At 41.8% G+C, this 25,975-nt stretch overlaps 2 protein-coding genes across 2 annotated transcripts; both read right to left on the bottom strand.

Annotated features, from left to right (window-relative positions):
* Positions 1 to 115: 115 nt before the first annotated feature.
* LOC135713154 (uncharacterized) lies at positions 116 to 25,150 on the bottom strand. Its single transcript, XM_065236269.1, has 4 exons — positions 24,058 to 25,150; positions 23,586 to 24,004; positions 592 to 1,690; positions 116 to 537 (listed from the first exon to the last, which is right to left on the bottom strand). The coding sequence occupies exons 1-4, from the start codon at positions 25,121 to 25,123 to the stop codon at positions 116 to 118; spliced, it is 3,006 nt and encodes a 1,001-aa protein (XP_065092341.1). The 5' UTR covers positions 25,124 to 25,150.
* Positions 1,931 to 3,597, bottom strand: LOC135713135 (cytochrome P450 6A1-like). The gene is made up of 2 exons (XM_065236250.1): positions 2,404 to 3,597; positions 1,931 to 2,346 (listed from the first exon to the last, which is right to left on the bottom strand). The coding sequence occupies exons 1-2, from the start codon at positions 3,527 to 3,529 to the stop codon at positions 1,931 to 1,933; spliced, it is 1,542 nt and encodes a 513-aa protein (XP_065092322.1). The 5' UTR covers positions 3,530 to 3,597.
* Positions 25,151 to 25,975: the final 825 nt, after the last annotated feature.

Raw genomic sequence — 25,975 nt, forward strand, 5'->3', positions numbered from 1 at the left:
AAAATATGGTGGTAGTAAAATTACTGAACCCATCCTGCATGAGGGCACATTCGAAAAAATAAAATCGCACAAAAATAGAAATGAGTGTAAAACAATAAACCCTAGGAACGACGATTCACTGATCCAATTTTCGCACCTTCAGCCACAGCCCCCCAACCGGGGTCAACATCACATGCTTGGGTGAAAACCTGGGCGGAACCTCCAGGCGGACAGATTTCGAAAATTTAAAATTCATCAACAGCGTTGCCAGTCCGGTTTTCGTTTCCATCATCCCAAATCGAGTGGCAATGCAAGTCCTCGGTCCTTCGCCGAAGGGCATATACGTGAACGGTTTCCTGCTCTCACATTCTTCCGGGCTGAACCGGTTGGGATCAAACCGTTCCGGATCTGGAAAGAACTCTGCGTCGTGATGAATGCCGTACACTGGTACCCAGATGTTCATGCCTTTCGGAAGAATCACGTTTGAGTCCGGAACTTGGTAGTCTTGGGTGACGCTTCGGAACAGATTTGCGATTGGTGGATATTTGCGGAGGGCCTCTGAAAACGAGAATGAATGAAAACCACTTCCTGATTTGCGGTAAATTGACTCACCAAAAATACACTGCTCCAGGTATGGCATATCCATCAGAGCTTCGTAGTTTAGCCCACCATGTTTGGCAACGGCCTGTTGAACACATTCCCTCGCTCGGCTCTGAATCTCCTCATTCAACGCTAGCTCATACACGCAAAAGGACATGTTCGTACTGGAAGTCTCATATCCCCCCAAGAAGAACACGTACGCCTGTGCGACCACTTCATCCAGCGTCAACGTTCCCAGCTTCTCATCTGAACCTTCCAGTTCACCCTTTTCCTTCAATTGCATTAGCAAATTCATGAAATCATTCCGTTGAACACCACTTGCCTGCCGGAAATCGATAGTTTCCCGGACGATCTTGTAGAAAAATTCCGAAACATCTGCGGGAACTGCCTTGATGTGCAACTTTCTCGCCAACTCTTTAAACGTAGAGACGAAAAAATATGCGACAATCCGACTAGTTGGAACCTCGAATATCTTGTTGCCCATTTTGAGAAACTCGGCATCAGGATTCTCCAAACTGTTGCAGTCGATTCCGAAGGCACAGGTTCCAATCACATCGGTGGTGAACCGTGCCAGGAAGTCCCTCATTTCAATTTCCGTTTGCTGAGCCAGACACTTCTCAACGGACGTTCGGAACCGATCGGCAATACCGAGGATCGTTGGACACATCATTTTCATCTTGCCGGACGAGAAGGTCGGAAGCAGCTTCCTGCGAAGATTGGTCCACTTGGATCCCTCGATGTTGAACAGATGGCACGTCAAGGGATCGTCTTTTTCGTTGTGATACAGACCTCGATCGTGGAAGTACTGGAAGTCACGCACGAGTACGTTTTTGATGAAGTCGAGGTCCAGGGCCAAAACAACCGGACTGGTGAAGAAGTACATCCCAGCGAAGGGATGGGTTCCTTTCAGTTGGTTGTAGAATCGGGCCATCAGCTGGGACGAATGGACGCGATCACCAACGGGCGTGATGCTGCCAAAGGGAAAACGTGGCTGGATGAACGGGACCGCATGGCGTTTCCAATAGGAATATTTTCTTCGAACGAAAAGCGTTAGAAGCACGGTGGTTGATATCAACAAGTAGATCCACATTGGGAACGAGTCAAATTGCATCTGTTACGATAGGAGACTAAACTGATTGTGAATGGATCAAGGAAAAAGAAGATCAATCTAATGTTTAGTAGAACAGTTAAGTGCTACCATGAATTCCGGTCAAATGAATGAGTTCATCAAAAAGAATTCATTTAAAATGCAACAGTGTGTGTGTGAAGCATCCCGTTTCATCGTATTAGTAATTTCAAGGCTTTTCGGCAGTATGTTTACAAACAAACGCATGACATAATAGGCGGCTTCTTATTGGATTTTCTCAATACCCAACCAAACGTCCCCGGCTGGTCCGTAGATCAAGTTAACCGGATCAGTTTTTAAAGGAACATCCGATTTCGAACACAATCGGAAGTGGAAGTTCTTCAACAGCATTGCAATGCCCATTCTCGTTTGTAGCAAACCGAATCGCATTCCAATGCAAACGCGAGGTCCCTCGCCGAATGGAAGATGACTGAAATTATGCCGCTTTTCTTTCTCCGCTTCGAAGAATCGTTCCGGACGGAATTGCATTGGTTCAGGGAAAAGCTCAGGATCACGATGAAAGGCCAAGTTTGGAATGACAACACCGATACCCTCCGGAAGAACGGAACCATTTGGTAGTTTGTAAGGCTTTGTGGTCATTCTATGAATTGTCGCTACCGGAGGGTAGATCCTTAGGGTTTCTACAAAAAAAAAAGTGATGACATGATCTTATTGTAACTGACTTCAGACGAACTCACCTTGGATTATGCAGTCGATGTAGTTCATCTCCAACAAAGCCTCGTACGAGAATTTTCCATCGTGCCTATCTAAAACCTCGGTCACACATTTCCTACCTTGCTCCTGTGCTTCCTGGTTCGATGCCAGCAGATGCAGAGCAAATGTCATAGTAGTGGCAGACGTTTCAAATCCAGCAAAAAAGAATACGAACGCCTGAGCAGCAATCTCTTCGAACGTCAGCTTTTCCAAACGACCATTTCCCACTTCTTCGACCAACCCTTCACTGTCGCCTTCCATGTATCCCTTGTTCTTCAACTCTATCAGCAGCTGCATAAAATCCTTCCTCTGAACACCATTTTCCTCCCGATATCGAATCGTTTCCCTTACGACTCCAAAGAAAAACTCCGAAACGTCTTCATCGTTGAACCTAATGCCCAACCATCTTGCCTGCTTCCGGAACATCATCGCAAAGAAGATCTTCAATGCCTTCAACTTCGGGAAATTTATCATCCTTTTTCCCATCTCTCGAAACTTTGAATTCGGATTCTCCAAACTATTACAATCGATTCCAAACGCACACGATCCAATGATGTCCGTCGTGAACCTCGCCAGCAGGTCCTTAATCTCCACCTCATCCTTCTTCGCTGTGTAATCATTTAGGAACGCATCAAAATGTTCCCCTACGGCCAGAATTGTATGAAACATCGCCTTGAGTTTCCCCGTCGTAAACGTCGGAGTTAGCTTCGCCCTCAGCTTCCTCCATCGATGGCCCTCCATAAAGAACAAGTTCGCCGACAATGGATCATCCTTCTCGTTGCTATACACACCTCGATCCATAAAGTAGTTGAAATCCTTCACCAGCACAGTTTTGGCAAATTCCGGTGACAGCACAACCAGCACTGGATCTCGAAAGAAATAGATCCCAGCATAGTCACCGTACTTCTTCAGCTGCCGGTACAAATTATCCATGATATGTGCAAAGTGAATCGTCGACTTGAGAGTGTCTCCTGCGTTTCCCACCGGAAACCGTGGCTCCAGATGCGGAACATTGTGCTCCTTCCAGAAGCGGTATCTCGTGCGGAAGTGCGTGTAGATCCATTTGAACAGCAGTACAATTGCGGCTAGGAGGAGCAGTAGAAAATGCATATCTTAACACTAGTAATATCACACAGACAATATGGTAACCTTTTTGACTTGAGACTAGCACTGGCACAGTCTGGCAGCAATCACTAATCGATTTCTTATCAAATAGCTTGCTATCTTTGGAAAGATGTGAACGAAACCGATTTCGACTAATGCGCTGTTTGAGGAATGGAGCAGAAACAGAGTTGAACATGTTATTCGTACTTCAGGATTGTTTATATCGGTGATGACGATTGGCGTAGATAGATGCCACCAGTTCCACGGAAACGCTGCTGCCATCTGTTAAATTATGGCGGAACGGTTTTCCTCGAGGGGTTGTTAAATGGGAATTCGAATTGGATCCAGTTTAGGGTCATGTACCCTACTGAGAGATAAATCCACGCTGAGTGCCCTTTTGTCTGTTGTCAATTATTTTGCACATCCTTACAAAAGACGCAAAACACACACATGCAGTGTATGAGACAGCTGTATGATAATTGATTAGTCATATCGAATCTCTTATATTCTTCAGCAGACAATTATTCATGTTTGAATCCCAAAAATTCGTTTTACTCCATTTCGGTGACCTGGAAGGCCACTCTCCGTTGAATGGACGATTTAAAGACAGCCCAATCCCTCGGCGTCTCTATATTAGTAGTGCATCGCTTGTTTGCCTTCTCAATACAAGCATGGGCCGAGTCCACCTCCATATGACTATGTCCGGATGTCCTAAATTTATGACAGATTGTCAGCTGTCGTTGTTCAGTGCTACATTTTTCGATAAAATTTGAGAACATCATGCACATCACTATGTTGTGATTTTGTCCTGTACAACGGTTGGAGTAGCAGTTAATTACTTTAACTCTTTGGTCTGTATTTGATAAATCCTTCAGGAAACAAGATGATATCTCTTGTGATCCTCTTCTCGCTTCGTTCCACAAATAGCACTCAACTGAATTTTCACCATTCCAGGTAGTGTACACAGTCAGATTAAGGGTATACAACTGCCTTTTGTAAAATGCCGTGCCACACAGCAAATGTGATGTCGGCAGGCATTTCTGAAGATCGAAGGAAACCTTCCTACTGGTTTTTGCAGCCAAAACATCGACCTTCTTACTCGTATAAGCTGTTTGAGCCACCGCGTGGTGGTCATCTCGTGTGCGTTGAATCGCCTCCTTATCGGCCAAATGTAACGCGACAGCCCGTCGAGCTTCCCTTTTTAAAGAAGGATGGCTTAAGCGCCACTCCTAAAGGAGACCATCCAACAGTTGGTAGCTTGCCCGGCTTTGAGACCTTCCTAGGGAGAGGATCAAGTTTCCCGAATTTCGGGTAGGAAGCTAACTGGCTGACTAACACGCGTTCGGCGTACTTCACGTAAGACGCGCAAGATATCCCTAATTCCTATAAGACTTACGCAAATCAAACTCCAACAATCGGCCAAAGACTAGGAACACGTGAACGGGGGTTATCATCACCGGCCTAGCCCTAATCGTCCCCGTTTGTACTGAAACGCTTCCAATTCCAGAGTTGCCAGAAAATTAGTCAGATTCGGGCTGACTACCCAATAAACATCAAATTCCAAAAACTACAAAACGAACGCGAAGTAACATGAAACCTCAAAAGACATCAACCAAACTATCTCTCATTGGTACACAACAGAAAACATTCAGTGCATTCTCGGGACGGAACAACTCTTCAACAAAAAAAAAAATGCACCGACTGGGATTTCTAATTGGAAAACTACGATGGGTCTAATTGGATAGACGCAGTAGTCTACGTCACTGGACAACTACATTGGAACGGAAAAGGGATTAGGACGAGCAATATTGAGAAACGAAACGGATTCATCGCTAATCTACGAAGTTGACTACAAAAAACAGAGAATATTAAATAAAGTAAGTAAATAAATACCAAAAACTAAATTTTTCTATTTTTAGGATATTTACAACAACAATTTGGCTCTTTCGCAACGAAGTAACCTGGACTATTTACATGATGTATCTCTTTCCTCTGACGGAAGGAAAGATTCACCCAAGGCCCGTTAGGAAACCGTGAGTGACTCCAATATTGATTAATATAGAATAAGTACTAATACTACGATTAAATGATAGGGAATTAGACTAACTAACCGACTAATATTTACATTTTTACAAATCACTCGATCGTGATGTTGACTAGATCGGGTTTTCGTGCCTAAATGGTCTCGTTCGTGATTTCAATCGTTAGGTTCCGCCCGTGTAACGGTGTTTCAATGACAACTCTGTTGTTTGTAGTCACTTTCTAAAAGTTATTCATAGCTTGAGAACGGTCGTCGTGATAGTGTGTTAGGATCAGAATCGGTACCCTCAGTGCTAGTCGGTTCAAGAACTTCCGTCACACGAGTCCGTCGATCTGTCCGTAGATGTTTTAACCCCGTAGGTGTTTTGATCATCATTAATGGTTGTTGCTCTTTATGGTAGTAAGAGGTACATGTTCCTGCTTGCTTTAGTAGGACAGCTAGTTTGTCGCACAGGCAACAAGTATCTGCCTTCGGTTTCCTGAACGCCAGCTTCATAGAGTGGAATAGTAATCGATAAGTGTTGAAGTGCACAAGATGCATGTTATCCTTAGCACATTTAGCTTTGTACAAATTGTACATCTTCATCACGTTCAAATCACTGCTTAAATATAAGCGTGAAGTTTTCTCTCGGCTATAGTGAGAGGTATAAGAAGGAAAGGATTTAATGTGGTCTATTATATGATTTCGTTGATCATTAGATATGCTTCTACGGCTGCTGTTTTCAGCCCGCATATCATCAGCTGAAATTCCGAGTCCTTTCAACTGTTTATTGGCCAACACTAGAAGTTTTTTGTCTGTAACACCGCATGTGGCCATACACATTTCATTACAAATGTGAACTCTACCGTTTACAGCCGGAAGGTAATACGATCGCGTAAAAAGTCTTCTTAAATTCATAACCTGGGACAAAGCTACAAAAAAAAAAGATTTTTGGAAATTGGGATATAAACTAGTATTGCAGTAATACTTTACCGTTGGTCGAGCAGTGATTCTCAGTGCCATATGATTACTCAAGAATTGGTTTTGACCAGAAGCAGATAGTTGTAACCCAAGAGAGAGGAGCCAGCTCAAATGACAGATGCTTTGTTTTGGTTGTCTTCTTCTTCTTCCTTTTTGTTGAAAAAAATGTTGATGGAAAGAATCATTCAAGCGAGGATGCGCGTTTGTCACTCGGTTTGTTGATATAGTTTTGCCGTCGGAGTGTTCAAACTTGTCGTGAACTGTATGTTGTGAGCAAGTATCTTACTGCATATTGCTTAGAGTTATCGGGTTCGTATTAAACGGGTTTGATTTTGTGAATTCTGGTGATTAGGAGGAGGTTAAAAGTGATACACAGCAGGTAAAATGCGTTGTCAAGTGAAGCGTTGCGGCCGAAACAAGAAAACCCACCCGGATGTGTTGTTTCACCGGTTTCCAAACGATCCATTGCTTCAAGCACGGTGGGTTGAGTTTTGTAATGTAGAAGCTGATTTTATTGTCACAGATGCAATGAGAGTATGCAACGTACGTAAAGAATACATATGCAAATAATCATGAAACGTGAAAAATTAGAAATGATTTACTGTTTTGCAGATGCATTTTGATGCGATCTGTTATGCTAAGGCTGGCAAAAGCACCAGATTGAGCAAAACTGCAATCCCTACATTGTGTGCTTATTTGATCAATGACGATGACGAGACAAACGACGAAGACGACGGGTACCCAGCGATCCTATCGACATCCTTACCACTCTATTCCTGCCCGTCGCTTCTGGATCACACATACGCTGATTTCAAAGCAATCCCGCCGGATTTTCAATTTGATGACTTTGAAAACGCGGATCAAGAAATCATTATCGCTACGGAGAACTCGTCAGAAGCCATTCGTTTTTGTTACACGATCCATATTTTATTTTTTATTTGTATGGAAGAAAGCATCAACCAGCATTTTGAAAATCACCTCCAGTTAACCAAGCATCAATTTTCTTCTCTTGAAAAGTCTTTAAAATCATTACCTTAGGAAATTCCTGGTTGCCACAATTTAAAAACCAAAATAATCAAAAGGTTTTTGAGATTCAAAGCAAAGTCAAATCGTACGAAGAAATCGCGTAAGCGAAAATATGATAGTCGAAGTATGCTAAATTGAAACAAAAACTTCAAATAAGAATCAAGAGATAACACAATAAATATGTCTTTATTTCACAAATTAACAATTATTTTAGTCAGAAATCTGAAATAGACCACCCACTCCTTCACAGTAGTCGCCAAATAGTCAATGTATTGTGCAAAAAAATGGTTATTTTTTAGGAGCTCGGAGTAGCAGCGTACGAATACTTGAGCAACATTGTGCATTAGGTACGACTTCTAGCTTTTTCGGCATCAAAATGATTGTTGCTTGCTCCGATTTTCATACTTCTAGTGGATAGACGATAACCAATTTTTAATTACGTAACGATTTTTCACTTCAATCCCTACAAGTTGTCTCTATTTCAATGGAAAATAAATCCTTTGCGTGAAAACTACTAATAACACCCTCTCCCTGCTTCACAATAAGTAACAGAAACGCCGAACGTCCAAAAACATTTGTATTCTGCACCGTCATTAACTGCCATTTCAAAAAAAACTATCTTGAAAAAAAAACAATACGCAGATTTTTTCCGATTAACAATACTTCCCCCACTTTTTTGAATCAAAATTTCGGTTCGCAGTGACATATCATGACTGGTTCGCATTGACGTTTACGCGATCGGCTTCAGAGCTAGCTGGCGCCTCTCTCTTTGGTTGTAACATGTTCTTTAACAACTGACATCGCACATTGTTGGTATACTTTTCCTTTGATTTAAGTTTCGTACAACTGCATGCGGGCCTTACAGCTTTTGCAGGAACCACTGTACCATCAGTACGGACGTAGCTTTGTCCCTTTGTGTTTGCAATTTTATTAATCTACCGACGGCTTGATCCTTTACATCGTGCTCGGGTTCGACTATTTCTTGAAACCAAGATCTCCTGGTAACTATTCAGATGCTGAAGATGCAATTAATAAGAAAAGGAATATTTTTATTTCATATAGGGTTAACTACCCCATTTCCGGCCTATTAAGCACAACCCGCACTTTGTCTTTCTTAATCTAGCGCAGTTTAGTACCAAACGGAATGTTATTATTACTTATGGCTTTCAAATTTATTTACCTTTCCGTACGTACCGCAAGATTTGATAAAAATAAACCAATCGTTGAGATATTGTCAAAGTCTAACACTGCAACTTGACGCCAAATTCGGCCTACGGATTCTAAACTCGGCCTAACGCATTGAAACGCAATTCAAATGCCAATGAATTCACTTCGGCCTATCGGATGAAGATAAAACATGATTTGGTCGGAGCGCTTCTTTTGTTTTTGGGAATAAGGGTGCAAACCTTCATATCACGCGTTCTCATTGACTTCGTTCCGTAGCTTATTAACTAAAGTATCGTACCAAACGCACAAATTGACTTGTTTACTCTGAAATCATGGATTTATTTGAAAATTTCTGCTCGATAGGCCCAAAATAGGCGATTAGGCCGAAGTAGTTCTCTACCCTACACTAGTTTCAATTTATTTTAAAACTTACCGTCATTTCTCTGGTTGAAATTATTTGCTCCGGGAACAACTTTTGACATTTTCGCTCCACAGTGCTTAAACAGTTCCAAATTGGGTCCTGCTTAGCCTCCCAAAATTTGAACTACTTTAGTAAGAAACTGACTTGGCACAAACCATTTCAAGTTTATATGGGAAGTACTATGGGAAAACTTATGTTTTTGTTCATATCTATCTAACAATTCACCACATCACTATACTTTTAAAAATGATAGCAGTTATTGTAGAAAATTTTCACAGCTACAAATTTGTTGAAAACCACTTTTCAATCAAATGTAAGGAACAAAAGTTATAAATGATTCAAGTCACTGATTTCTTATGATTAAGCTCATTCAACTGTTCAGCAGGCAACATTGGTGTTTCTGGTGCGAAGAATAGAGCACAAATATCATGGCTACTATGTCACACTGCAGAATACAGTGTTGCCCACAGAACAGCTGCTTGATCATGCCATAAGATTATCAACCTCTTAAAAAATTAATAACCATTTAATTTGACATTTGGTTGAAAAACAATATTGTGCAAAGTTGTAGCTTTGAACATTTCCCGTAATAATAGTTAGAGAAATATTCGAAAAAGCAATATGGAAAATGGGTAGAAGACAATGAACAAAAAGTTTGGTTTTCTCATAGTAATTTCCATATAAACTTCGAATAGTTTGTGTCAAGTCAGTTTCTAACCAAATGTGTTTAAATTTTGGGAGGCTAATCAGGACCTGATTTGAAACCGTTTGAGCACTGTGGAGCGAAAATTTCAAATTTTGCATCAGTCTAATACTCATCGTCTTCGCTCAAAAGACCCTGATTCCTGATTTTTTCAAAATAATCCGTCATATCGAAATCATTCTTATCCGTGTTATCCCCGATACACACTTCTCCACCATTTTTATCCAGATCTCCGAACTCTGATTCAGAACACTTTCCAACATCTGATCTGATTTTGGACATCGCCATGCGAACCAGCACGATGCATGATAGTCGCATGCGAATGTTCGCTTGAAGTGTACGGAGATGTTACCAGGATAATTGGAGGGTTAAGGTGGCCAGGACGATTTTGAACATCGCCATGCGCACCACTACGGTGCATGGTAGCCGCATGCGAATGTCCGTTTTTGATAGATGGAGATGTATCCAGGAGATTGGGAGAGTTACGGTGTTCAGGTCGATTCATGACATCGCCATGTGCATCACCACGGTGCATTCTAGCTGCAAGCGATCTTCTATTTGAGGAGGATAGGCGACTTGTTTCCGATTCCGATTCCGATCCGATTGAATTGATACGCTAGTGCACCATCATGGTGCATCACGGGCGCATGTAAACTTCGGCTTGAATGAGATAAAGGCTTACGTCGATCATTCTTTCCGTACCGGTTCCGGGTGATGTTCTGGCTATGAAAATGCTTTGAAGCGGGCAATAATTCACGAGGATCATTTTAAATGGAGCAGTTCCCTATGTCACTTAACACACTCCTATTGGGAACAGATGCAACACTGCAGCTCAAGCTCAAATAGTCAGATTTTCTATTCGTCCGAAGGTCCAGTGCACTCACACTCAGGTCTGTTGAGAATTCAGTGGATTGGAGTGAGGTTTGCCGATCAAAATATCTGGAAAGCCGTAGTGCATTCTGCTAATGAAGCTTTGTCCTCCTCTCCTTCACTTCGATTTCTTGGGTTTTCTTTTCTGGATGTGTCCATCATATCCACCTCTTCAGAATATCCAGCAGAATGAACATGTTCTTCATTACATGCAGCATTTTCTTCGTCCATAAACATTGCTGCTGCATCTGAAATTTATTTTTCAAATATTCGAACGCGTTAGTATTCTATGCATCAATGCATCAACACAATATTTATACCTAGAACTTCCTGGAAGTTGGAGGATTCCATTAGAAAGAGTTTTCTCAATGATTTCAAATTGAAAACGATATTTTACCATATAAAAACACGTTAAAATTTGCATGAACTTTTAAAAACTACAAAAAAAAAAATTTTTTTAGCCGTACTGCAAACCTAGCTGTCAATTTCACCTTTTTGTTTACAAAGAAAACGAGGGACGAAACAAAGCTCACTATGACATCCCACATAAACTCAATTACGCCTTTTTGCTTATATTAAATCCTTGGTGACAAAAAAACGATTTTAATAAGATTTGATGAAAATATGTATTTCATTAGAGCATTAGCTGTCTACTTAAATAAAAAAAACGCAGTCTGCTTACAATTGTCAGTTTCGCCCTTTTGAAATATTGGTGCCGAGATGTTGTTGTTGTTTGTTAGGCCGGAACAAATCTAAAGATTTTCTTTTGTCACTAACTTTTTACGTAGATTCCGCTCCCTTAGACCCCTTCCTCGTTCTTGTAAGATTCACATCCTTTGATAATTAGGCTGAGATTTTAAAGAATGTGTGTTCATACCTGATGATAGATTTTTTTAAGCAAACACAATTGTTGAGAAAACTGGCTTTACATCCACAAAAGTACGTATTTTAATAGAAATTTGGGTTTCTTGATCAGCCAAGTTGGATTTTGGCTCCGTCCTTTGAGAAACAGGCTTGGATGTTATAGAATAAACCTATTGTGAGTTCATACGAGATGGTACATTTTTTTGAAGCCAGGTTGGATTTCGGTTCAATCGTTTGAAATTTTAGCATGGATTTTATAGAAAGGAACTTGCTGAATACCGGAAGGACGAACCTAGTTAATATTCACAGAAGAAGGTATTTTCATAAAAAAAAATTATTTTCTTTTTTGCAGGGTGGCCAGTTAAAGCACTTTATTTTTTGACAACTTTGTTTTATACCTCATTTTGATCAGAAGTGACGTTTTCGTGCCACAATCGCAGTTCGCTCGCGTCGTTCGTCGGAAACGGTTGTCTTGAGTCAAAGAGTCTGGATTTTGTTTTGTTTTGTGTCTTCAAGATTTTCTATCGGTTCTGCTTTCAATTGTGTGCCGAAATTATTTATCAAGTCTGTTTTTCATTGTTAATCAAATTATCGAGTGAAATGTTAGAATTATTAATAATGGTTTATGCTAGAGTAGAGTGAATGAACATGAAAAAAGAGCAGCACAGTGTTAATTTTGTTTGATCTAACTAAGTGCATGGACAGGATGGAGAGCTGTACATAAAATTAAGTTGTGGATTGTGCTTTCAAATCATTTTCATGAAGAAAGTTGTGAAAATTATTGAAATTGTGTTTTCATTGACGAATAAAAGCGCATATCGTGGAGCTAGGTTGTATTGGTGAGAAGAAGAGTAATCGGTGTGCAACATGAAATGTAAACGGTAAAAGCATTATGAAAGATGTCGCACACGTACGTGGAACGAGACAGTGTGAGTGAGTATGCATAGCTGAAAATTCTCAACGTCTAGAGAGAAGATTGACATAGCGCAAACCGAAGGAGTATTCCCGCTTTTACATAGATGTTGCCAGATTTAATGTGCGGATTTAAAAGATAAGTAAATTGTTTTTGTTTGATCGGCATAATTATGTTAAAATATGAAGCTTTATTTATAAAAATGATTAATAAATTTGAATTTAGCAAATTGATCCATGTCCAGCAAGAAGTGGCACTACAACAAGCATCATCGTCACTGTTTTTATTTCAATATACAGCATTTTCAGAGCAGGTATTTCAGCAACGAGGATGTCGAAACACCAGCTTTTTAGGGACCAGCCATAAATGACGTAGCATAGTTATTACCAACTTTAGACACCCTCCCTCCTCGTAGCGTATTTTGCTATGCCTAATACGTGACCGTTCACAACTTCTGAAACTAAAAAAACCGTTCCCCATCAAATGCTACGTGATTTATGGATGTTCCCGTACAGCGTTTCGAAATCAGTAACGAAATAAGTACTGTATGTATGTCGCGGCACTTTTCAATGGATCCTGTCTGCATTGATCGGTTCTCTTCATCGACTTTCTCTTTGAATCGCCATGGCCATGTTAAGATATTTCCGGAGATTTTCGACACACAGTTCCATAGAAGAAACAACAATCTAGGATTTCATAAAACATATACGACAGGGAACATTTTTGTATCCGAGTTATTTGCGAAAGAGACGGTAGATGAAGATAATCGTTAAATGTGGACTGGTCTATTGAGGGGAGATTTGATCTCCGAATGGTGTTTATTCTTAAGTGTATATGTGTTGGATGGCACAACTGGGAGAGGCGCTCCGCTCAATGAAGCTTTCAAGTATGACTTTTATGCGTGTGTGAGAGTACTCCAATGGAATAGAATAAGCGTGAATGCAAACTGCGCTGTAAAGTCAGAGATGCATATGCCGTGTTCCCAGTTCGACAGATGATATCGATTACTAGTATATTAAAAGGTACTTCCGTCTTTACGATTAGCTCAGATAATAGGTCATATAATTTGAAGCTGCTTATATTTCTACATTTCAATGAAGTACAACGAGCAAAGCATCTTGGGTGATGCACCACCGAGCTTAGTAACTGGCAAATACCATTTGAATTTTGAGGATTTCACCGCAAGGCACACTTAATTCAATAAATGTAGGCAGATACATCATATGTTGTTTGGCATTATTTCACTATCTTTCTGCGTTTCTAGATTTCATAATCAAAATTGACAATGATTTTTTTCGTATCTAATTTGCAGTTAATAATAAGAAATTATTATCTATTCTATATTTAGCATGATGAAAATATACGAAACACATGAGCGTCAATCGAAGAACATCCATGCAACTTTTAACATAAATTGTATAACCCCATTTTTTTAAATTGTTTTAGTAGCATAGAACCTGTCTTAAAAGCCAACTCATAAAAGTATCGATATGGGTATAATGCGAAAACGAATACATTACATGAAATTATATTTATTTTGTTCAAAATAATTAATTAATTGTTCAAATATTTACAAACAGGATATAAATACGTCTGGAAGTAAACAGCATAGCATCATTGGAGATAATTTCAAATTGTCTTAATATAACCTTACATTACAGTGTAATAACCAAATAATTTTACTCTTACAGGCTTTTCACTATATACAACCATTGTTGATTTATTCATTAGTATCCTTGCAAAAGTATTGTTTCATGTCCAAATAACCTAGATTTTTCGGTCTATTGATTCATTGCTAAAAATAGTACATATCGATATTTTCATAATATAAAAAAAGTGCAATTGTAAAAATTTAAAATCTACGTTATTTGAACATTTTCATGCTTATTTTCTCTTATACTTTGCAATTCACTATATATTTAATAAACTTCAAATAATGCATGTTATATATTTAAAATTATATTGTATACTCATAAAATGCGGGGACGGGAGGGAGCATCAGAGTATCATTGAAGTTGTAACTGGACAATGGAGTGGAGTGCCAGCCGGAGTCTAGGAGGAAATGTTCTGTCATTTTAGATAGTTGCATTTTACTCCAACAGTTGCAATGAATTTGACGCGCTCTTCTCAAACAAACCATCCCGTGGAAAGCTTATCATGTATTGCTAATTTCGTGGTTCGTTTTGTTGGATCATATTGCTGGAAGGAGATTCTTTTATTCCCGCGAGTGTCGCGTAAGTGTATCTGCTTACGGGCCCGCCCAATCCTTTTTGGCCCTTCATACAGCAATATGTTGAATTCAGAATGATTACGAAATTTGATCTTGCTGTTAAGTGGAGCCGCATGCAGGGCAAGACCCAAGCTAGGATGGTGGCTTCTTACATACACATACATACAACTGACGTTTTCGTGCCACAATATATTGAATAAACAATTATGCAAAGTTTCATGCAAATCGAAGAAGGTCGCGTTTTATGGCTGCGTCATTTGGCGTGGCGTGTTATAGTACTACCGGTTCTCTTGCTGAATGCGTTGAATGCTTTCGCGCGCCATCTGCCGTAGTCCGTACCTTTCTAGCTCGTAATGCTCTTGAATTTCTCTTTCCAGTAGTTCATAAAGAATTTCGTCCTGTTTCGTCCGCATTTTCACACCGAGCAATAAAGGGTGATACGGTCAAAATTTGGTCAAGGGAAAACGCGTGTAAATCGGTGAAATCGTTTATTTAAAAAATCAAATTAAATTTCTTTTTCAAGTTCAATTAGTATAAAATTCAGGAAAAATATTCAGTTAGGCTTCCGCTTTTCCAAATCCGAATTGCCGGGCCTTACGCTTGACCCCTGCCATCAGATTTTGTACAGCCACCTTGTCCACCTTCTTCGCCGCAGAAAGCCAGTTTGCCTTGAACTGCTGCTCGCCCTTAGCAGTTTTTTTGGTCTTCTTTAGGTTCCGCTTGACAATAGCCCAGTATTTCTCAATTGGGCGGAGCTCTGGCGTGTTGGGAGGGTTCTTGTCCTTGGGAACCACCTGCACGTTGTTGGCGGCGTACCACTCCATGGCCTTTTTACCGTAATGGCAAGATGCCAAATCCGGCCAAAACAGTACGGAACAAGCGTGTTTCTTCAGGAAAGGCAGCAGACGTTTATTCAAACACTCTTTCACGTAAATTTCTTGGTTGACAGTCCCGGAAACTATGAAAATGCTGCTTTTCAAGCCACAGGTACAGATGGCTTGCCAAACCAGATATTTCTTTGCGAACTTTGACAGTTTCATGTGCTTGAAAACATCTGCTACCTTTCCCCTTCCTTTTGCCGTATAAAACTCCTGTCCCGGAAGCTGCTTGTAGTCGGCTTTGACGTAGGTTTCGTCGTCCATTACCACGCAGTCAAACTTCGTCAGCATCGTCGTGTACAGCCTCCGGGATCGCGCTTTGGCCGTCGTATTTTGTTTATCATCGCGATTTGGAGTCACTACCTTCTTGTAAGTCGATAGTCCGGCTCGTTTTTTGGCTCGATGCACGGTTGTAGACGATACACCCAGCTTATTTGCGGCATCTCGGAGAGAGAGGTTAGGGTTTTGCTTGAAACTACCGGTAACTCTCTTTGTCGTCTCAGCGGCTTCCGGTTTTCGATTTCCCCCCGATCCAGACTTCCTGGCTGTCGACAAACGTTCCCCAAACACTTTAATTACATTTGTAACGGTTGATTTGGCAACTTTTAGCGATTTTGCCAATTTTGCGTGCGAGTAGCTCGGATTTTCGCGATGCGCGAGCAAAATTTTGATACGCTGCTCTTCTTGCTTGGACGGCATTTTGACAACTGAAGAGTGAATTCAAAAATCAAAATAGGAGCAACATTCTACACACACACACCTTCAAAATGAGGGGTGTTCAGGTTTTTTAAATGCAAAATTGAAAGAAATACGTCAAGTTGATATTGACCAAATTTTGACCGTATCACCCTTTAATTGGAATGGGGTCGTCTGTATTGCTCGTTGCCAGCTATCATTCAAACACTTTTGGACAGGAACAACATGCTTGAACCATCCATCGGGCTGCGTCACGGAGAGCTTCGTCAACATCGGAATTATTATACGGTGTACTCTTTCGACTGGACCGTTGCCTCGAGGCACACCAGTAACGATCGTGTGTAGCTCAATACTTTCTTATTGAAGTATGCAGACGTGAAAGCCGCTCCACGGTCACAGATAATTCGCCTTGGATTCCCAAAAACATCGGTTATGATACGAAGCTTCTTCACGGCTTCATCGGCAGACGTAGATTTCGTGGTGAACAACCATACAAACTTTGTGAAGGCATCAATTATGGTTGATACGTAATTATACGACTTTCTCGTTGACGGCATTGGACCGAGATGATCGATGTGTAAAGTATCCATTGGTATGTCACCTTTGGGAATTGGTAGAAGCTCGCCTTCCGGTTTGCCTCTCTTCTTTTCACCGATGACGCTAGGAATGCACCCCGTGATGCTCCGCTTAATATTTTCTTCAATCCCCGGAATTTAGTATTCTGCGTCAATCTTTTCCTTGGTTTTCTTCACACCAAAGTGTCCTTTCTCATGCGCCGTACGAATCATTTCCATCTTCCATTACTTCACGTACAATCGTCGAAATCCGTCTTCATCCTTATAGAGCACGCCATTGGATATGGCATAGCCCTCAACTGATCCATGTTGTTCTACAGCTAACTTAATCGCTTTCACTCTATCGTCGTCATTATGTGCCGCGGAGGTTTACACAACTTTTGAAAGGGCTTCCGTGCTGACCCTGCAGGTGTCGGGAAACTTCCATCCTTACTGCTGTGATTATCTTCGTCATCGTCATCGTTAAGATAGTCACCCACACCAGGTGAACCACCCTCGTTGCTATCGGCGTCAGTAGAATTTTCGACATTGGCATCTTCTTCACCATCTTCGTCAGCAAATGGATCATCCTCAGCGTCATCGTGGCTACCGTCATGCATCTCTTCGTTGTTGCTTTGACGTTCATCGTTTGTAGCTGTGTGCGTGGCTTCCGTCGAAAATCCTATCTTCTTACACTCGCCCTTTAGTCGAACTTTCGTGAATGTCCACCACTGGATCGGCCATTTTGGTTTTTGGGATCAACTTTCCACTTCAGCGTTTAATGTTCGATTTTACTTCGATTCACGCATATTTCACTAGAGCTCCATCTCGGTTGAGCCCCCATGTAACGTGGTCGGATTGGAGAAATCGAAATAACACACGAATCTCCTCAAATCGATTTATTAATCATTTTTAGAACGATACAATATTGGCACGCACATCCGACAATAAACTACGAGAACTGACTACTCCACAAAAGGAAGTTTATTTTTCCATACATCAACAGGCTGGCTGTAGCCCAAATGATGTTAATAATACTAATCATAATAATAATAGTAGTAAAATTACATGTCAAATAATCACAGAAAGAAAAACAAAGCAACATGGTCAGAAGGTAAAAAACATAAATGGAAATATGTACACTAATTTTCTCTGTCAGTCGCACTGCGGCCGGCGAAAACAGATGAGAATCTTCGACGAAGCGCATCACGTGTGAGGTGAAAGTCGAATATTGATGCGACTCTGTTGAACACACGCTGTAGTCCGCAAATCGCACCATATGCCCCGTAGTTCGTGCGACGCAGTGGCAGTCTCAGCATGAGGTTGTTAAGGAGTGGTCGGGGTTGCACGTTTAGGTTAATTTGCCTTAGGATAGCCTCACAATCTATTCGTCCCTGTAGAGTGTCGGCGATAAGCAAAGCTCTGTTGGTGTCCCTTCTAATCCGGAGAGGTTCAAGGTTTATCAGTTGGCAGCGACTCTCGTAGCTGGGCAGCCGAAGCGGATCTCTCCAGGGCAGTCTACGAAGCGCAAAACGATGAAAGCGACGTTGAACAGATTCGATTCTCTCGGCACCATTGTTGTAATTCGGATTCCAAACCGCAGAACAATACTCAAGCGTCGATCGTACGAGGGAGCAGTAAAGAGATTTTGAGCAGTAGACATCGGTGAAATTCTTAGCTATCCTGAAGATGAATCCTACAGTCCTAGACGACTTATCGATGACATAAGAAATGTGTTGCCTGAATGTTAGCTGTGAATCCAACACCACACCCAGGTCTTCCACCTGATTCACGCATTCGAGTGTCGTTCCAAGCAGGTCATAGCTGAATACAATCGGTTGCTTTTTTCGTGAGAACGTTATGGCAGAGCACTTTGCTGGGTTCACTACCATTCGATTTAAAGTACACCAACTGGCGAAGACGTTAAGCTGATGTTGAAGATTGTGGCAGTCAGCGATCGTGCAAATTCGTAAAAATATTTTGAGGTCGTCTGCATATGCTAATCGAGGACCTTCGATAACCAGATTCACGTCGTTGAAGTAGAGGAGAAAAATCAACGGTCCCAGATGGCTTCCCTGCGGTATACCTGATGTGGCAAAGAAGCTAGCTGATTTGCAATCTCCTATAGCAACCATAAGTTGGCGACCAGTAAGATACGAACGGAACCAACTCAAGAGATTACCGCTCACCCCAAGCCTGTCGAGTTTAGCAATCGCAATGTCATGATTCAACTTATCGAATGCCGCGGATAGATCGGTATATATAACGTCCGTCTGTACCCGTTCAGTCATACTATCGGTAATGTAGGATGTGAGGCATAGCAGATTGGTGGTTGTAGAGTCAGATACTGCTTGCTGTGAGAGAGCAACGGTTCCATAATAACAAGCTCGAATAGTTTCGAAACAGTACTCAGCGATGTAATTCCACGCTAGTTATCCACGGCTCGTTTGCTTCCCTTTTTGTGGACAGGAATCATGTGTGCAAATTTCCAGGAGGATGGAAATATACCACTGGAGAGGGACATACGGAATAGACGGTGAAGTGGAGTCAACAAGCAAGCAATATGTTTCTTCAAAAACACGGACGGAACTCCATCGGGTCCAGGGTTGAAGGACGATTTGAGCTGCGTTGCAGCGTTAGAAATCATCTCAACGTTGATATCAATTGCACCCAGCGTTTGACCATTTAGTGGGATGTTCCTGGCTGCGAGGGAAACATGGTCGTCAGTTAGTCTCTCATCAGTGAACACACTGGCAAAATTGACAGAAAAAAAGGTGGCAAATATCCTGCGGAGTGGAAGCGACTTCACTGTTCAATTCCATTGACGATGGGAGGTCAGATTCTCTGCGTTGCTCGTTCACGTAGTTCCAGAAGGATTTCGGGTGTAGTTTAAGGTTAAGCTGAATACCTCGTTGAAATCGCAGAAAGCATCGACGACTGGCTCGCTGATACTCGTGATTAAGCCTCACGTAGTGATGTTTCAGAGGAAGCGTGCGATACTTCGTAAATCTTCTCAATGCTGCTCTCTTGGTCGACTTCAACCTACGCAGCTCAATCGTCTGCCAGGGAAGGTGAAAGTCTTAGCGGTGAATTGTTTGCGGGACGTGTCTGTCAATGACATAATTATTTTCATCTTCACATTGAGCCACTAATAAGCGTGAAGCTTGATAAAATCACCAAATTTAGATGTTTATGAGCTGAACAAAGGCTTTTATTTCTAAAGTACAACATTTGTTCAGACTAAGGTTGGATTAAAATGGCTGCAAGAACGTTTAAACAGCAGGAAATTGTTACCTGGGAAGCCAAGACATGAGAAAAAGTTCGTGATCGAGAATGTTCTCCCAGTCCATGTTTGACAAGACATCTACAATGCTTCGATGGTCGGCCTTTCGAAAGTCATAAGAAACCGCAGCAGGAAGACTATCGAAATCACGATGAGGGTGGTGCGAAACAAGCTTAACTAGTGGACAAGGTGCTGTGGAAATGAACGGAGCATTGTCCTGAGTGCTCACGAAGCAGAGGTCCAAACTACGGTTGTTCTCGTTGACTACGTGGTTAATTTGAGAAAGCGTTGCTACGCTATAGTTATCGAGACGGCCGATAGCTCCTGCATGAAATACAGAACGTTCTGGATCTTAATAGAGGAAGCCGCTATGGGATGGTCTCCACGAAACGCCTGCTAGGTTGAAGTCCCCAAAAATGAATAGCTCATCAATTGGAGTCGCTCTTTCCATTACTGTGAAGACTGAATGACAGTGAGTTTCGATGAGTTCAAGATCACGAACTCGATCTGGAGGCATGTACAATGCACACACAAATAATGTGCGATCGCCCAGTTTCATTTTCGATTGAACTCGCCTCCAATCGGGAACGGACAGCCACAAGAACGCCACCACCAGTAGATTTTCGGCTGTTGTTTGGATTCCGATCGCAACGAAAAACCTCATAATCGGATCCGAACACCTGGCTGGAAAGCGTTCGCAAATCGAGCCACGTCTCGCATAGGACAATCACGATGTCCTGCTTGCGGCTTACAATCGAACGTCTGTTCTCCCTGGAAATCACGGAAGCATCAGGCAGCGAATGAACATTAACAATACCATGCAGATACTCGCCATAGTGACTGGGTTGGAAGACCCCCTCTCCACATCCGACTACAGGTCCGGAACGACTATGGTGAGCGGCGGCAGCAAATGGCTGGACTGAGACGGAAGGATTGGGGGCTTCCACGCGTTCCGGGCTCCGAGGTACGAGAGATGATTCGGCGTGTGTTAGCAGATATGCAAAATTTTCGAGGGACAATCCATTCGTCCCACATAAATTAGAGATTTTTTGCTTTTTTTCCAAACGTACTGGAAAAAATCTTACCTTAATTCGAAGTGTTTCTGGTTAACTGACAAGATGAATACCACATCATTGCGAGAATTTGTATGTACCACTTCAATACTGTTATGCATTTGACCACAAACGTTTGGTTGCTGGGTACATTATCAAAGAGCTTTGGGGGAGACGTGGCTGGCAACAAGGCGAGCGAACGTTCAATGAAAATAAAATCATAAACAACAATAATTTATGATAGTCCTGAAAAGAACCATTTTGTCGTGATAGTTGAGTAAAGCCATAGAAGGTCCCGAAGAAACGTACTCAACTTTTTTGCTCAGCTCTGGTACTATCTTCGGTCCCAAGCTAATCGATGCACCGCTCGAAACATAGGAGAATCCACAAACCCCTCATTTTATCTGTCAAACTTTCATAGCGAATCAAAACAAACATAGTGTAGTACTAGAATTTCAACTAAAATGGGGTACGTTAATCGATTTGCTTGGGACCAATAGGCTAGTCAAGTAGTGAGAAAAATTTTAAAACGTTAGTTTCCACCGGTTGGTAAAGCTGAGCTATTTGGGTGTTCAACACGGATGAGGCCTTGCGAGCTGTGTGTTGTTTGGGACGAGGGTGACGCGCTTGGCATAGATGGCCCACAGCGACTCATGAAGAGCTACTGAATCCGATCAGTAGCGGTGCGGCTGCTTTGGTGAATGGACGCTCATGTGGGCTGCAGCTCGCTGCTTGCGGACAGCTTTTCGTTGTACACTGGAGAACAATGTTCCAATCGATTAGCTTGCTTAGAATTAAAATCCATCCGCTATTGACAGAGTTATAAGTTGTCAAAACCTGACCACTTTTCGTAACGCGGTTGATTATGATTTTTTGAATGTGCACCCCAATATGTTGCCGAGAGACGTAATCCTACGTGAAAAATCTGCATAAAAGTAATGAAAATTATTTAAAAAAAAAGTCTAAAATGTTTACTAAAAGATGGTGCTCTACGATTTTGGTCAATTATAAAGTGTCTATTGTGTCCAATACTAGAAAAAGTTAGCACATGTTCTAAAATTTCAAACAAAATTTTTAAAAATCTTATTAACGTTTTTTTTTAGTTTTCAACAGATTTTTTATATTTGTGACGAATTATAGCCTTCGGCTAAAAATCACTTATATAATGTAAAAAAAATTGTAAATTTTTCTGAAAAGCCAATCCAGTCTCCTACAACTTAGTCTCAGATAACATTTTGATTATTGAGCCGTTTTCGTGCTATGATTTATTGAAAAATATCTATTACGCGATTGTGGATAATTAAGCAATTGTCAAAATGACCGAATTCAAGCACAAACTTGGTTAATTTCCCCTATTGAACAATTATGTGAAGTTTCATGGAACTCGAAGAGGGTGAAACAGTTCGATTCGTCAGTTGGCGTGGATTTGCTCGTCTGTACCAACAGGTCACACGTATCATCAACCTGTACCTTTATCGAACATATAATTAGATATGATCAAATCAATTGAATTCACAAGACCTTCTCTAAACACTGTAAGCGATAAAAAAGTTCATTTTCATCTAATTATATTGAACTAAAAAAAACTATTACATAAACCACTCACCAAAACTTCCGTGTGATGACAAAATTACGCAAATGCCACCATGGTCAATTTTTACTTTTCACCATTTTTAAGTTTTGCGTCAATAATGACACCGAAAAACACTCAACACTTGTACAAAATTTGGATTCAAGCATGCAGTAAAAACGTCATACTTTTTCGGAGAATCAGTGAAACATTTTCACTGTTTCCACACATAAGTTACTTTCACATACTATGCGTAAGCGCTGAAACATCGCATCCTATTTTAAACATCGTGGTTCATATTTTTAGCTTTGTCTAGATCATACGAAACAGATTCAGTAAGGGCCCATGCATTAATTATGTCACGCTAAATCGAGCAAAAAATTACCCCCCCCCCCTATCGTGACGTTTCTATACCTAATGCATTGCTTGCCACAATCACGATATTAAACAGAACAAACTGTTTTCTGACCGATTCACAAAATGAATTTACGTCACATTGTCATCTCACGGTAGAAAAGCTTCTCATCACATGTTTTTTTTTTTCAAGTGGTATGTCATCGATCATCAAACACAGATTGTTCCGAAGTTGTCATTAACGGTAATTACCTTTATTCTCATCGCTACCCACTAAACATTGAGCACTACACCCAAATCAAACGACAAGCAGCATTTTCCAAAACAACACATTCTTATCTTATACGCGATTTTCATTCCTCCGTCGCATATTTCTCTTACAAACCCGTAATGGAAACTAACATTTCCCGGTATAGTATAGGTTACAACCTACAATTAGCTCCAGCACCAGATGACACCCACCAGCGGCGCCTCAATTCAACTCACTATCTTCTCCACTTGCAACCACAGTCCACCTTCGGACGAGAGAACCGGGCTTCGGGGGGAGATTTTCACCGGCACCGGCGTCTTGCTGGACAATGTAAAGCGGTAGTCCTTCAGCAGATACGCCAACCCAACCCGAGCCTGCATCATTCCGAAGCGCAAACCGATGCAATTACGGGGACCTTCACCGAACGGTATGAAGCAGTACGGGTTCCGTTTGGCCATCTGGTCCGGTGTGAAACGATCCGGATCGTACCGTTCCGGATCGGAGTAGTATTCCGGATCGTGGTGAAGGGCGTAAACGGGGATGATTAGAGTGGTTCCTTGCGGCAGGATGACGCTGCTGTTGGGAAGTTTGTAGTCCTTGGATACGGAACGAGTCAGGCTGGATACCACGGGGTATTTGCGAAGGGATTCTGAAAGCGAAAAGGGTTCAATTGAGGTATTAATTGCAATGAATTTCTCTTACCGTTGATGCACTGGTCGATGTAGTGCAAATCCTGCATTGCTTCGTAGGTCAAGGAGCCATGCTTCTTGATTGAGTCTAAGACATTTTTGCGTGCCTTGTCTTGAAGTTCAGCACTCTGTGCTAGCTCGTACAAACAATACGACATCGTGGTGGAAGACGTTTCGAAACCAGCCAAGAAAAACACGAACGCCTGGGCAGCAATTTGCTCGATTGTTAAAGCCTCCATTCCATTTGCAGTTTCGTCATTCTTTAGCTTCATCAGCAAACTCATAAAGTCGTTGCGTTCAATTTTGTTCTCCTCCCGAAATTTGACAGTGTCTTTCACTGCGTTCATGAAAAACTCCGAAACTTCCGTATCAACAAGAGAGATGCGAAGCGTGCGGGCCAAGGAACGGAACTGCTGCGCTAGCACGGCTTTTATAAACCTTCCGTTGGCAAACGAGAATATCTTCTTGCCCATTCGTCTGAACTGAGCGTCCGGATCGTGCAAACTGTTGCACTCCAACCCAAATGCGCAGCTACCAATCACATCGGTTGTGAATCGTGCAAGAATCTCCTTCATCTCGATTTCACCGTTGGTTGCAACTTCCTTACTCATGAGCTTTTGGAACTCGTCAGCCACTCCAATGATGGTCGGGAACATCATTTTCATCTTCCCCGAAGTGAACGTCGGAGTCAACTTGGCCCGCAGATTCTTCCACTTGGTACCCTCCATCGTGAAGAGATGTGCCGAAAGGGGATCGTCTTTTTCGTTGTAGTAAACCGATCGGTCGTGGAAGTACTGGAAATCTTTCACCAAAGCAGTCTTGATGAACTCCAAATCCAATGCTATGGCTACCGGGTTGATAAAGAAAAAGATACCACCGACTGGCCCTTGTCCCTTAAGTTCCTGGTAGCAGCTTTGCATTTGGGCCGAAAGATGCTTCGTACGTCCCATTCCACGGATGTTACCCGCCGGGAAGCTTGGTTCCACGTACGGAATTCCTCGATCTTTCCAGTAGGAATACCGCTTGCGCACCCAGACCACCGCCAAGGTCATCGCCAATGCGATTAGATAGAACCACATTTTGATTACACCTGGTTGCTTGTTTACCGGAATTTCAATTTGAACTAATGGCTCTCTCAGGTGAACAAGTGAATATATTGCGCCATCCGTAGAGCTATTACCCTCGCATACCTCTATGATGTCAGTCTGGGTAAGCGTAATTTCGTCATAAAATGATTCCGCGACATTTGGAGATGTACCAAAAGCATTGAGGCGTCCACGCACACACACCCCTTTCGTTAAACTCTTGACGGTGTGGCTGAAAAACATAAGAATGATAACAGAAGTATGCCTCCTCAAACTCCGATAGTGGATAATGGTGGTTTACGTTTGCATTCAAAATCGGGTTAAAACCGGCTGAGGTAGGTACTACCAATCAAGGAAAATAATTGCGCCCGTTGAATGAATCAATCCAGGGTGATTTAATGTATAGACTGAAATTTTGCAAATCATTCGACAGGCGAAGCTCGTTATCGTATCGCTGCGATATGAACGAGATCAACTGATGTCTGCAGAGGCCGGACATTTCCTCAGGCGGTTGAAATTGGTGAGAATTCAAAACTTAAATTAAGACGCCATGTGTCAGCTTTTGATCAGGGAATGGGATCTGGGATCTGGGATCATAGAAATGGTGAAGGGCCGAATACCGTGCGGAATAAGTAGTATGAATAACGGCGCCGGTGGTGTAGTGGTAAGCGTGACAGACAGACAGACAGACAGACAGACAGACAGACAGACAGACAGACAGACAGACAGACAGACAGACAGACAGACAGACAGACAGACAGACAGACAGACAGACAGACAGACAGACAGACAGACAGACAGACAGACAGACAGACAGACAGACAGACAGACAGACAGACAGACAGA

Source organism: Ochlerotatus camptorhynchus, unplaced genomic scaffold, assembly GCF_037179485.1.
Source record: "Ochlerotatus camptorhynchus isolate MF236.1 unplaced genomic scaffold, CSIRO-AGI_Acam_v1.1 ptg000539l, whole genome shotgun sequence".
NCBI lineage: Eukaryota > Metazoa > Arthropoda > Insecta > Diptera > Culicidae > Ochlerotatus > Ochlerotatus camptorhynchus.

What these genes read in the sequence shown, in the direction of transcription:
- LOC135713135 (XM_065236250.1), bottom strand. Translation starts at nt 3,529, where the DNA reads ATGCATTTTCTACTGCTCCTCCTAGCCGCAATTGTACTGCTGTTCAAA. An exon ending in CATCGACTGCATAATCCAAG is followed by an intron (nt 2,347 to 2,403) that starts GTGAGTTCGTCT and finishes TTTTTTTTGTAG; the next exon opens with AAACCCTAAGGATCTACCCT.
- LOC135713154 (XM_065236269.1), bottom strand. Translation starts at nt 25,123, where the DNA reads ATGTGGTTCTATCTAATCGCATTGGCGATGACCTTGGCGGTGGTCTGG. An exon ending in AAGTGGAGAAGATAGTGAGT is followed by an intron (nt 1,691 to 23,585) that starts TGAATTGAGGCG and finishes CTATCGTAACAG; the next exon opens with ATGCAATTTGACTCGTTCCC. An exon ending in CCTGGAGCAGTGTATTTTTG is followed by an intron (nt 538 to 591) that starts GTGAGTCAATTT and finishes TCTCGTTTTCAG; the next exon opens with AGGCCCTCCGCAAATATCCA.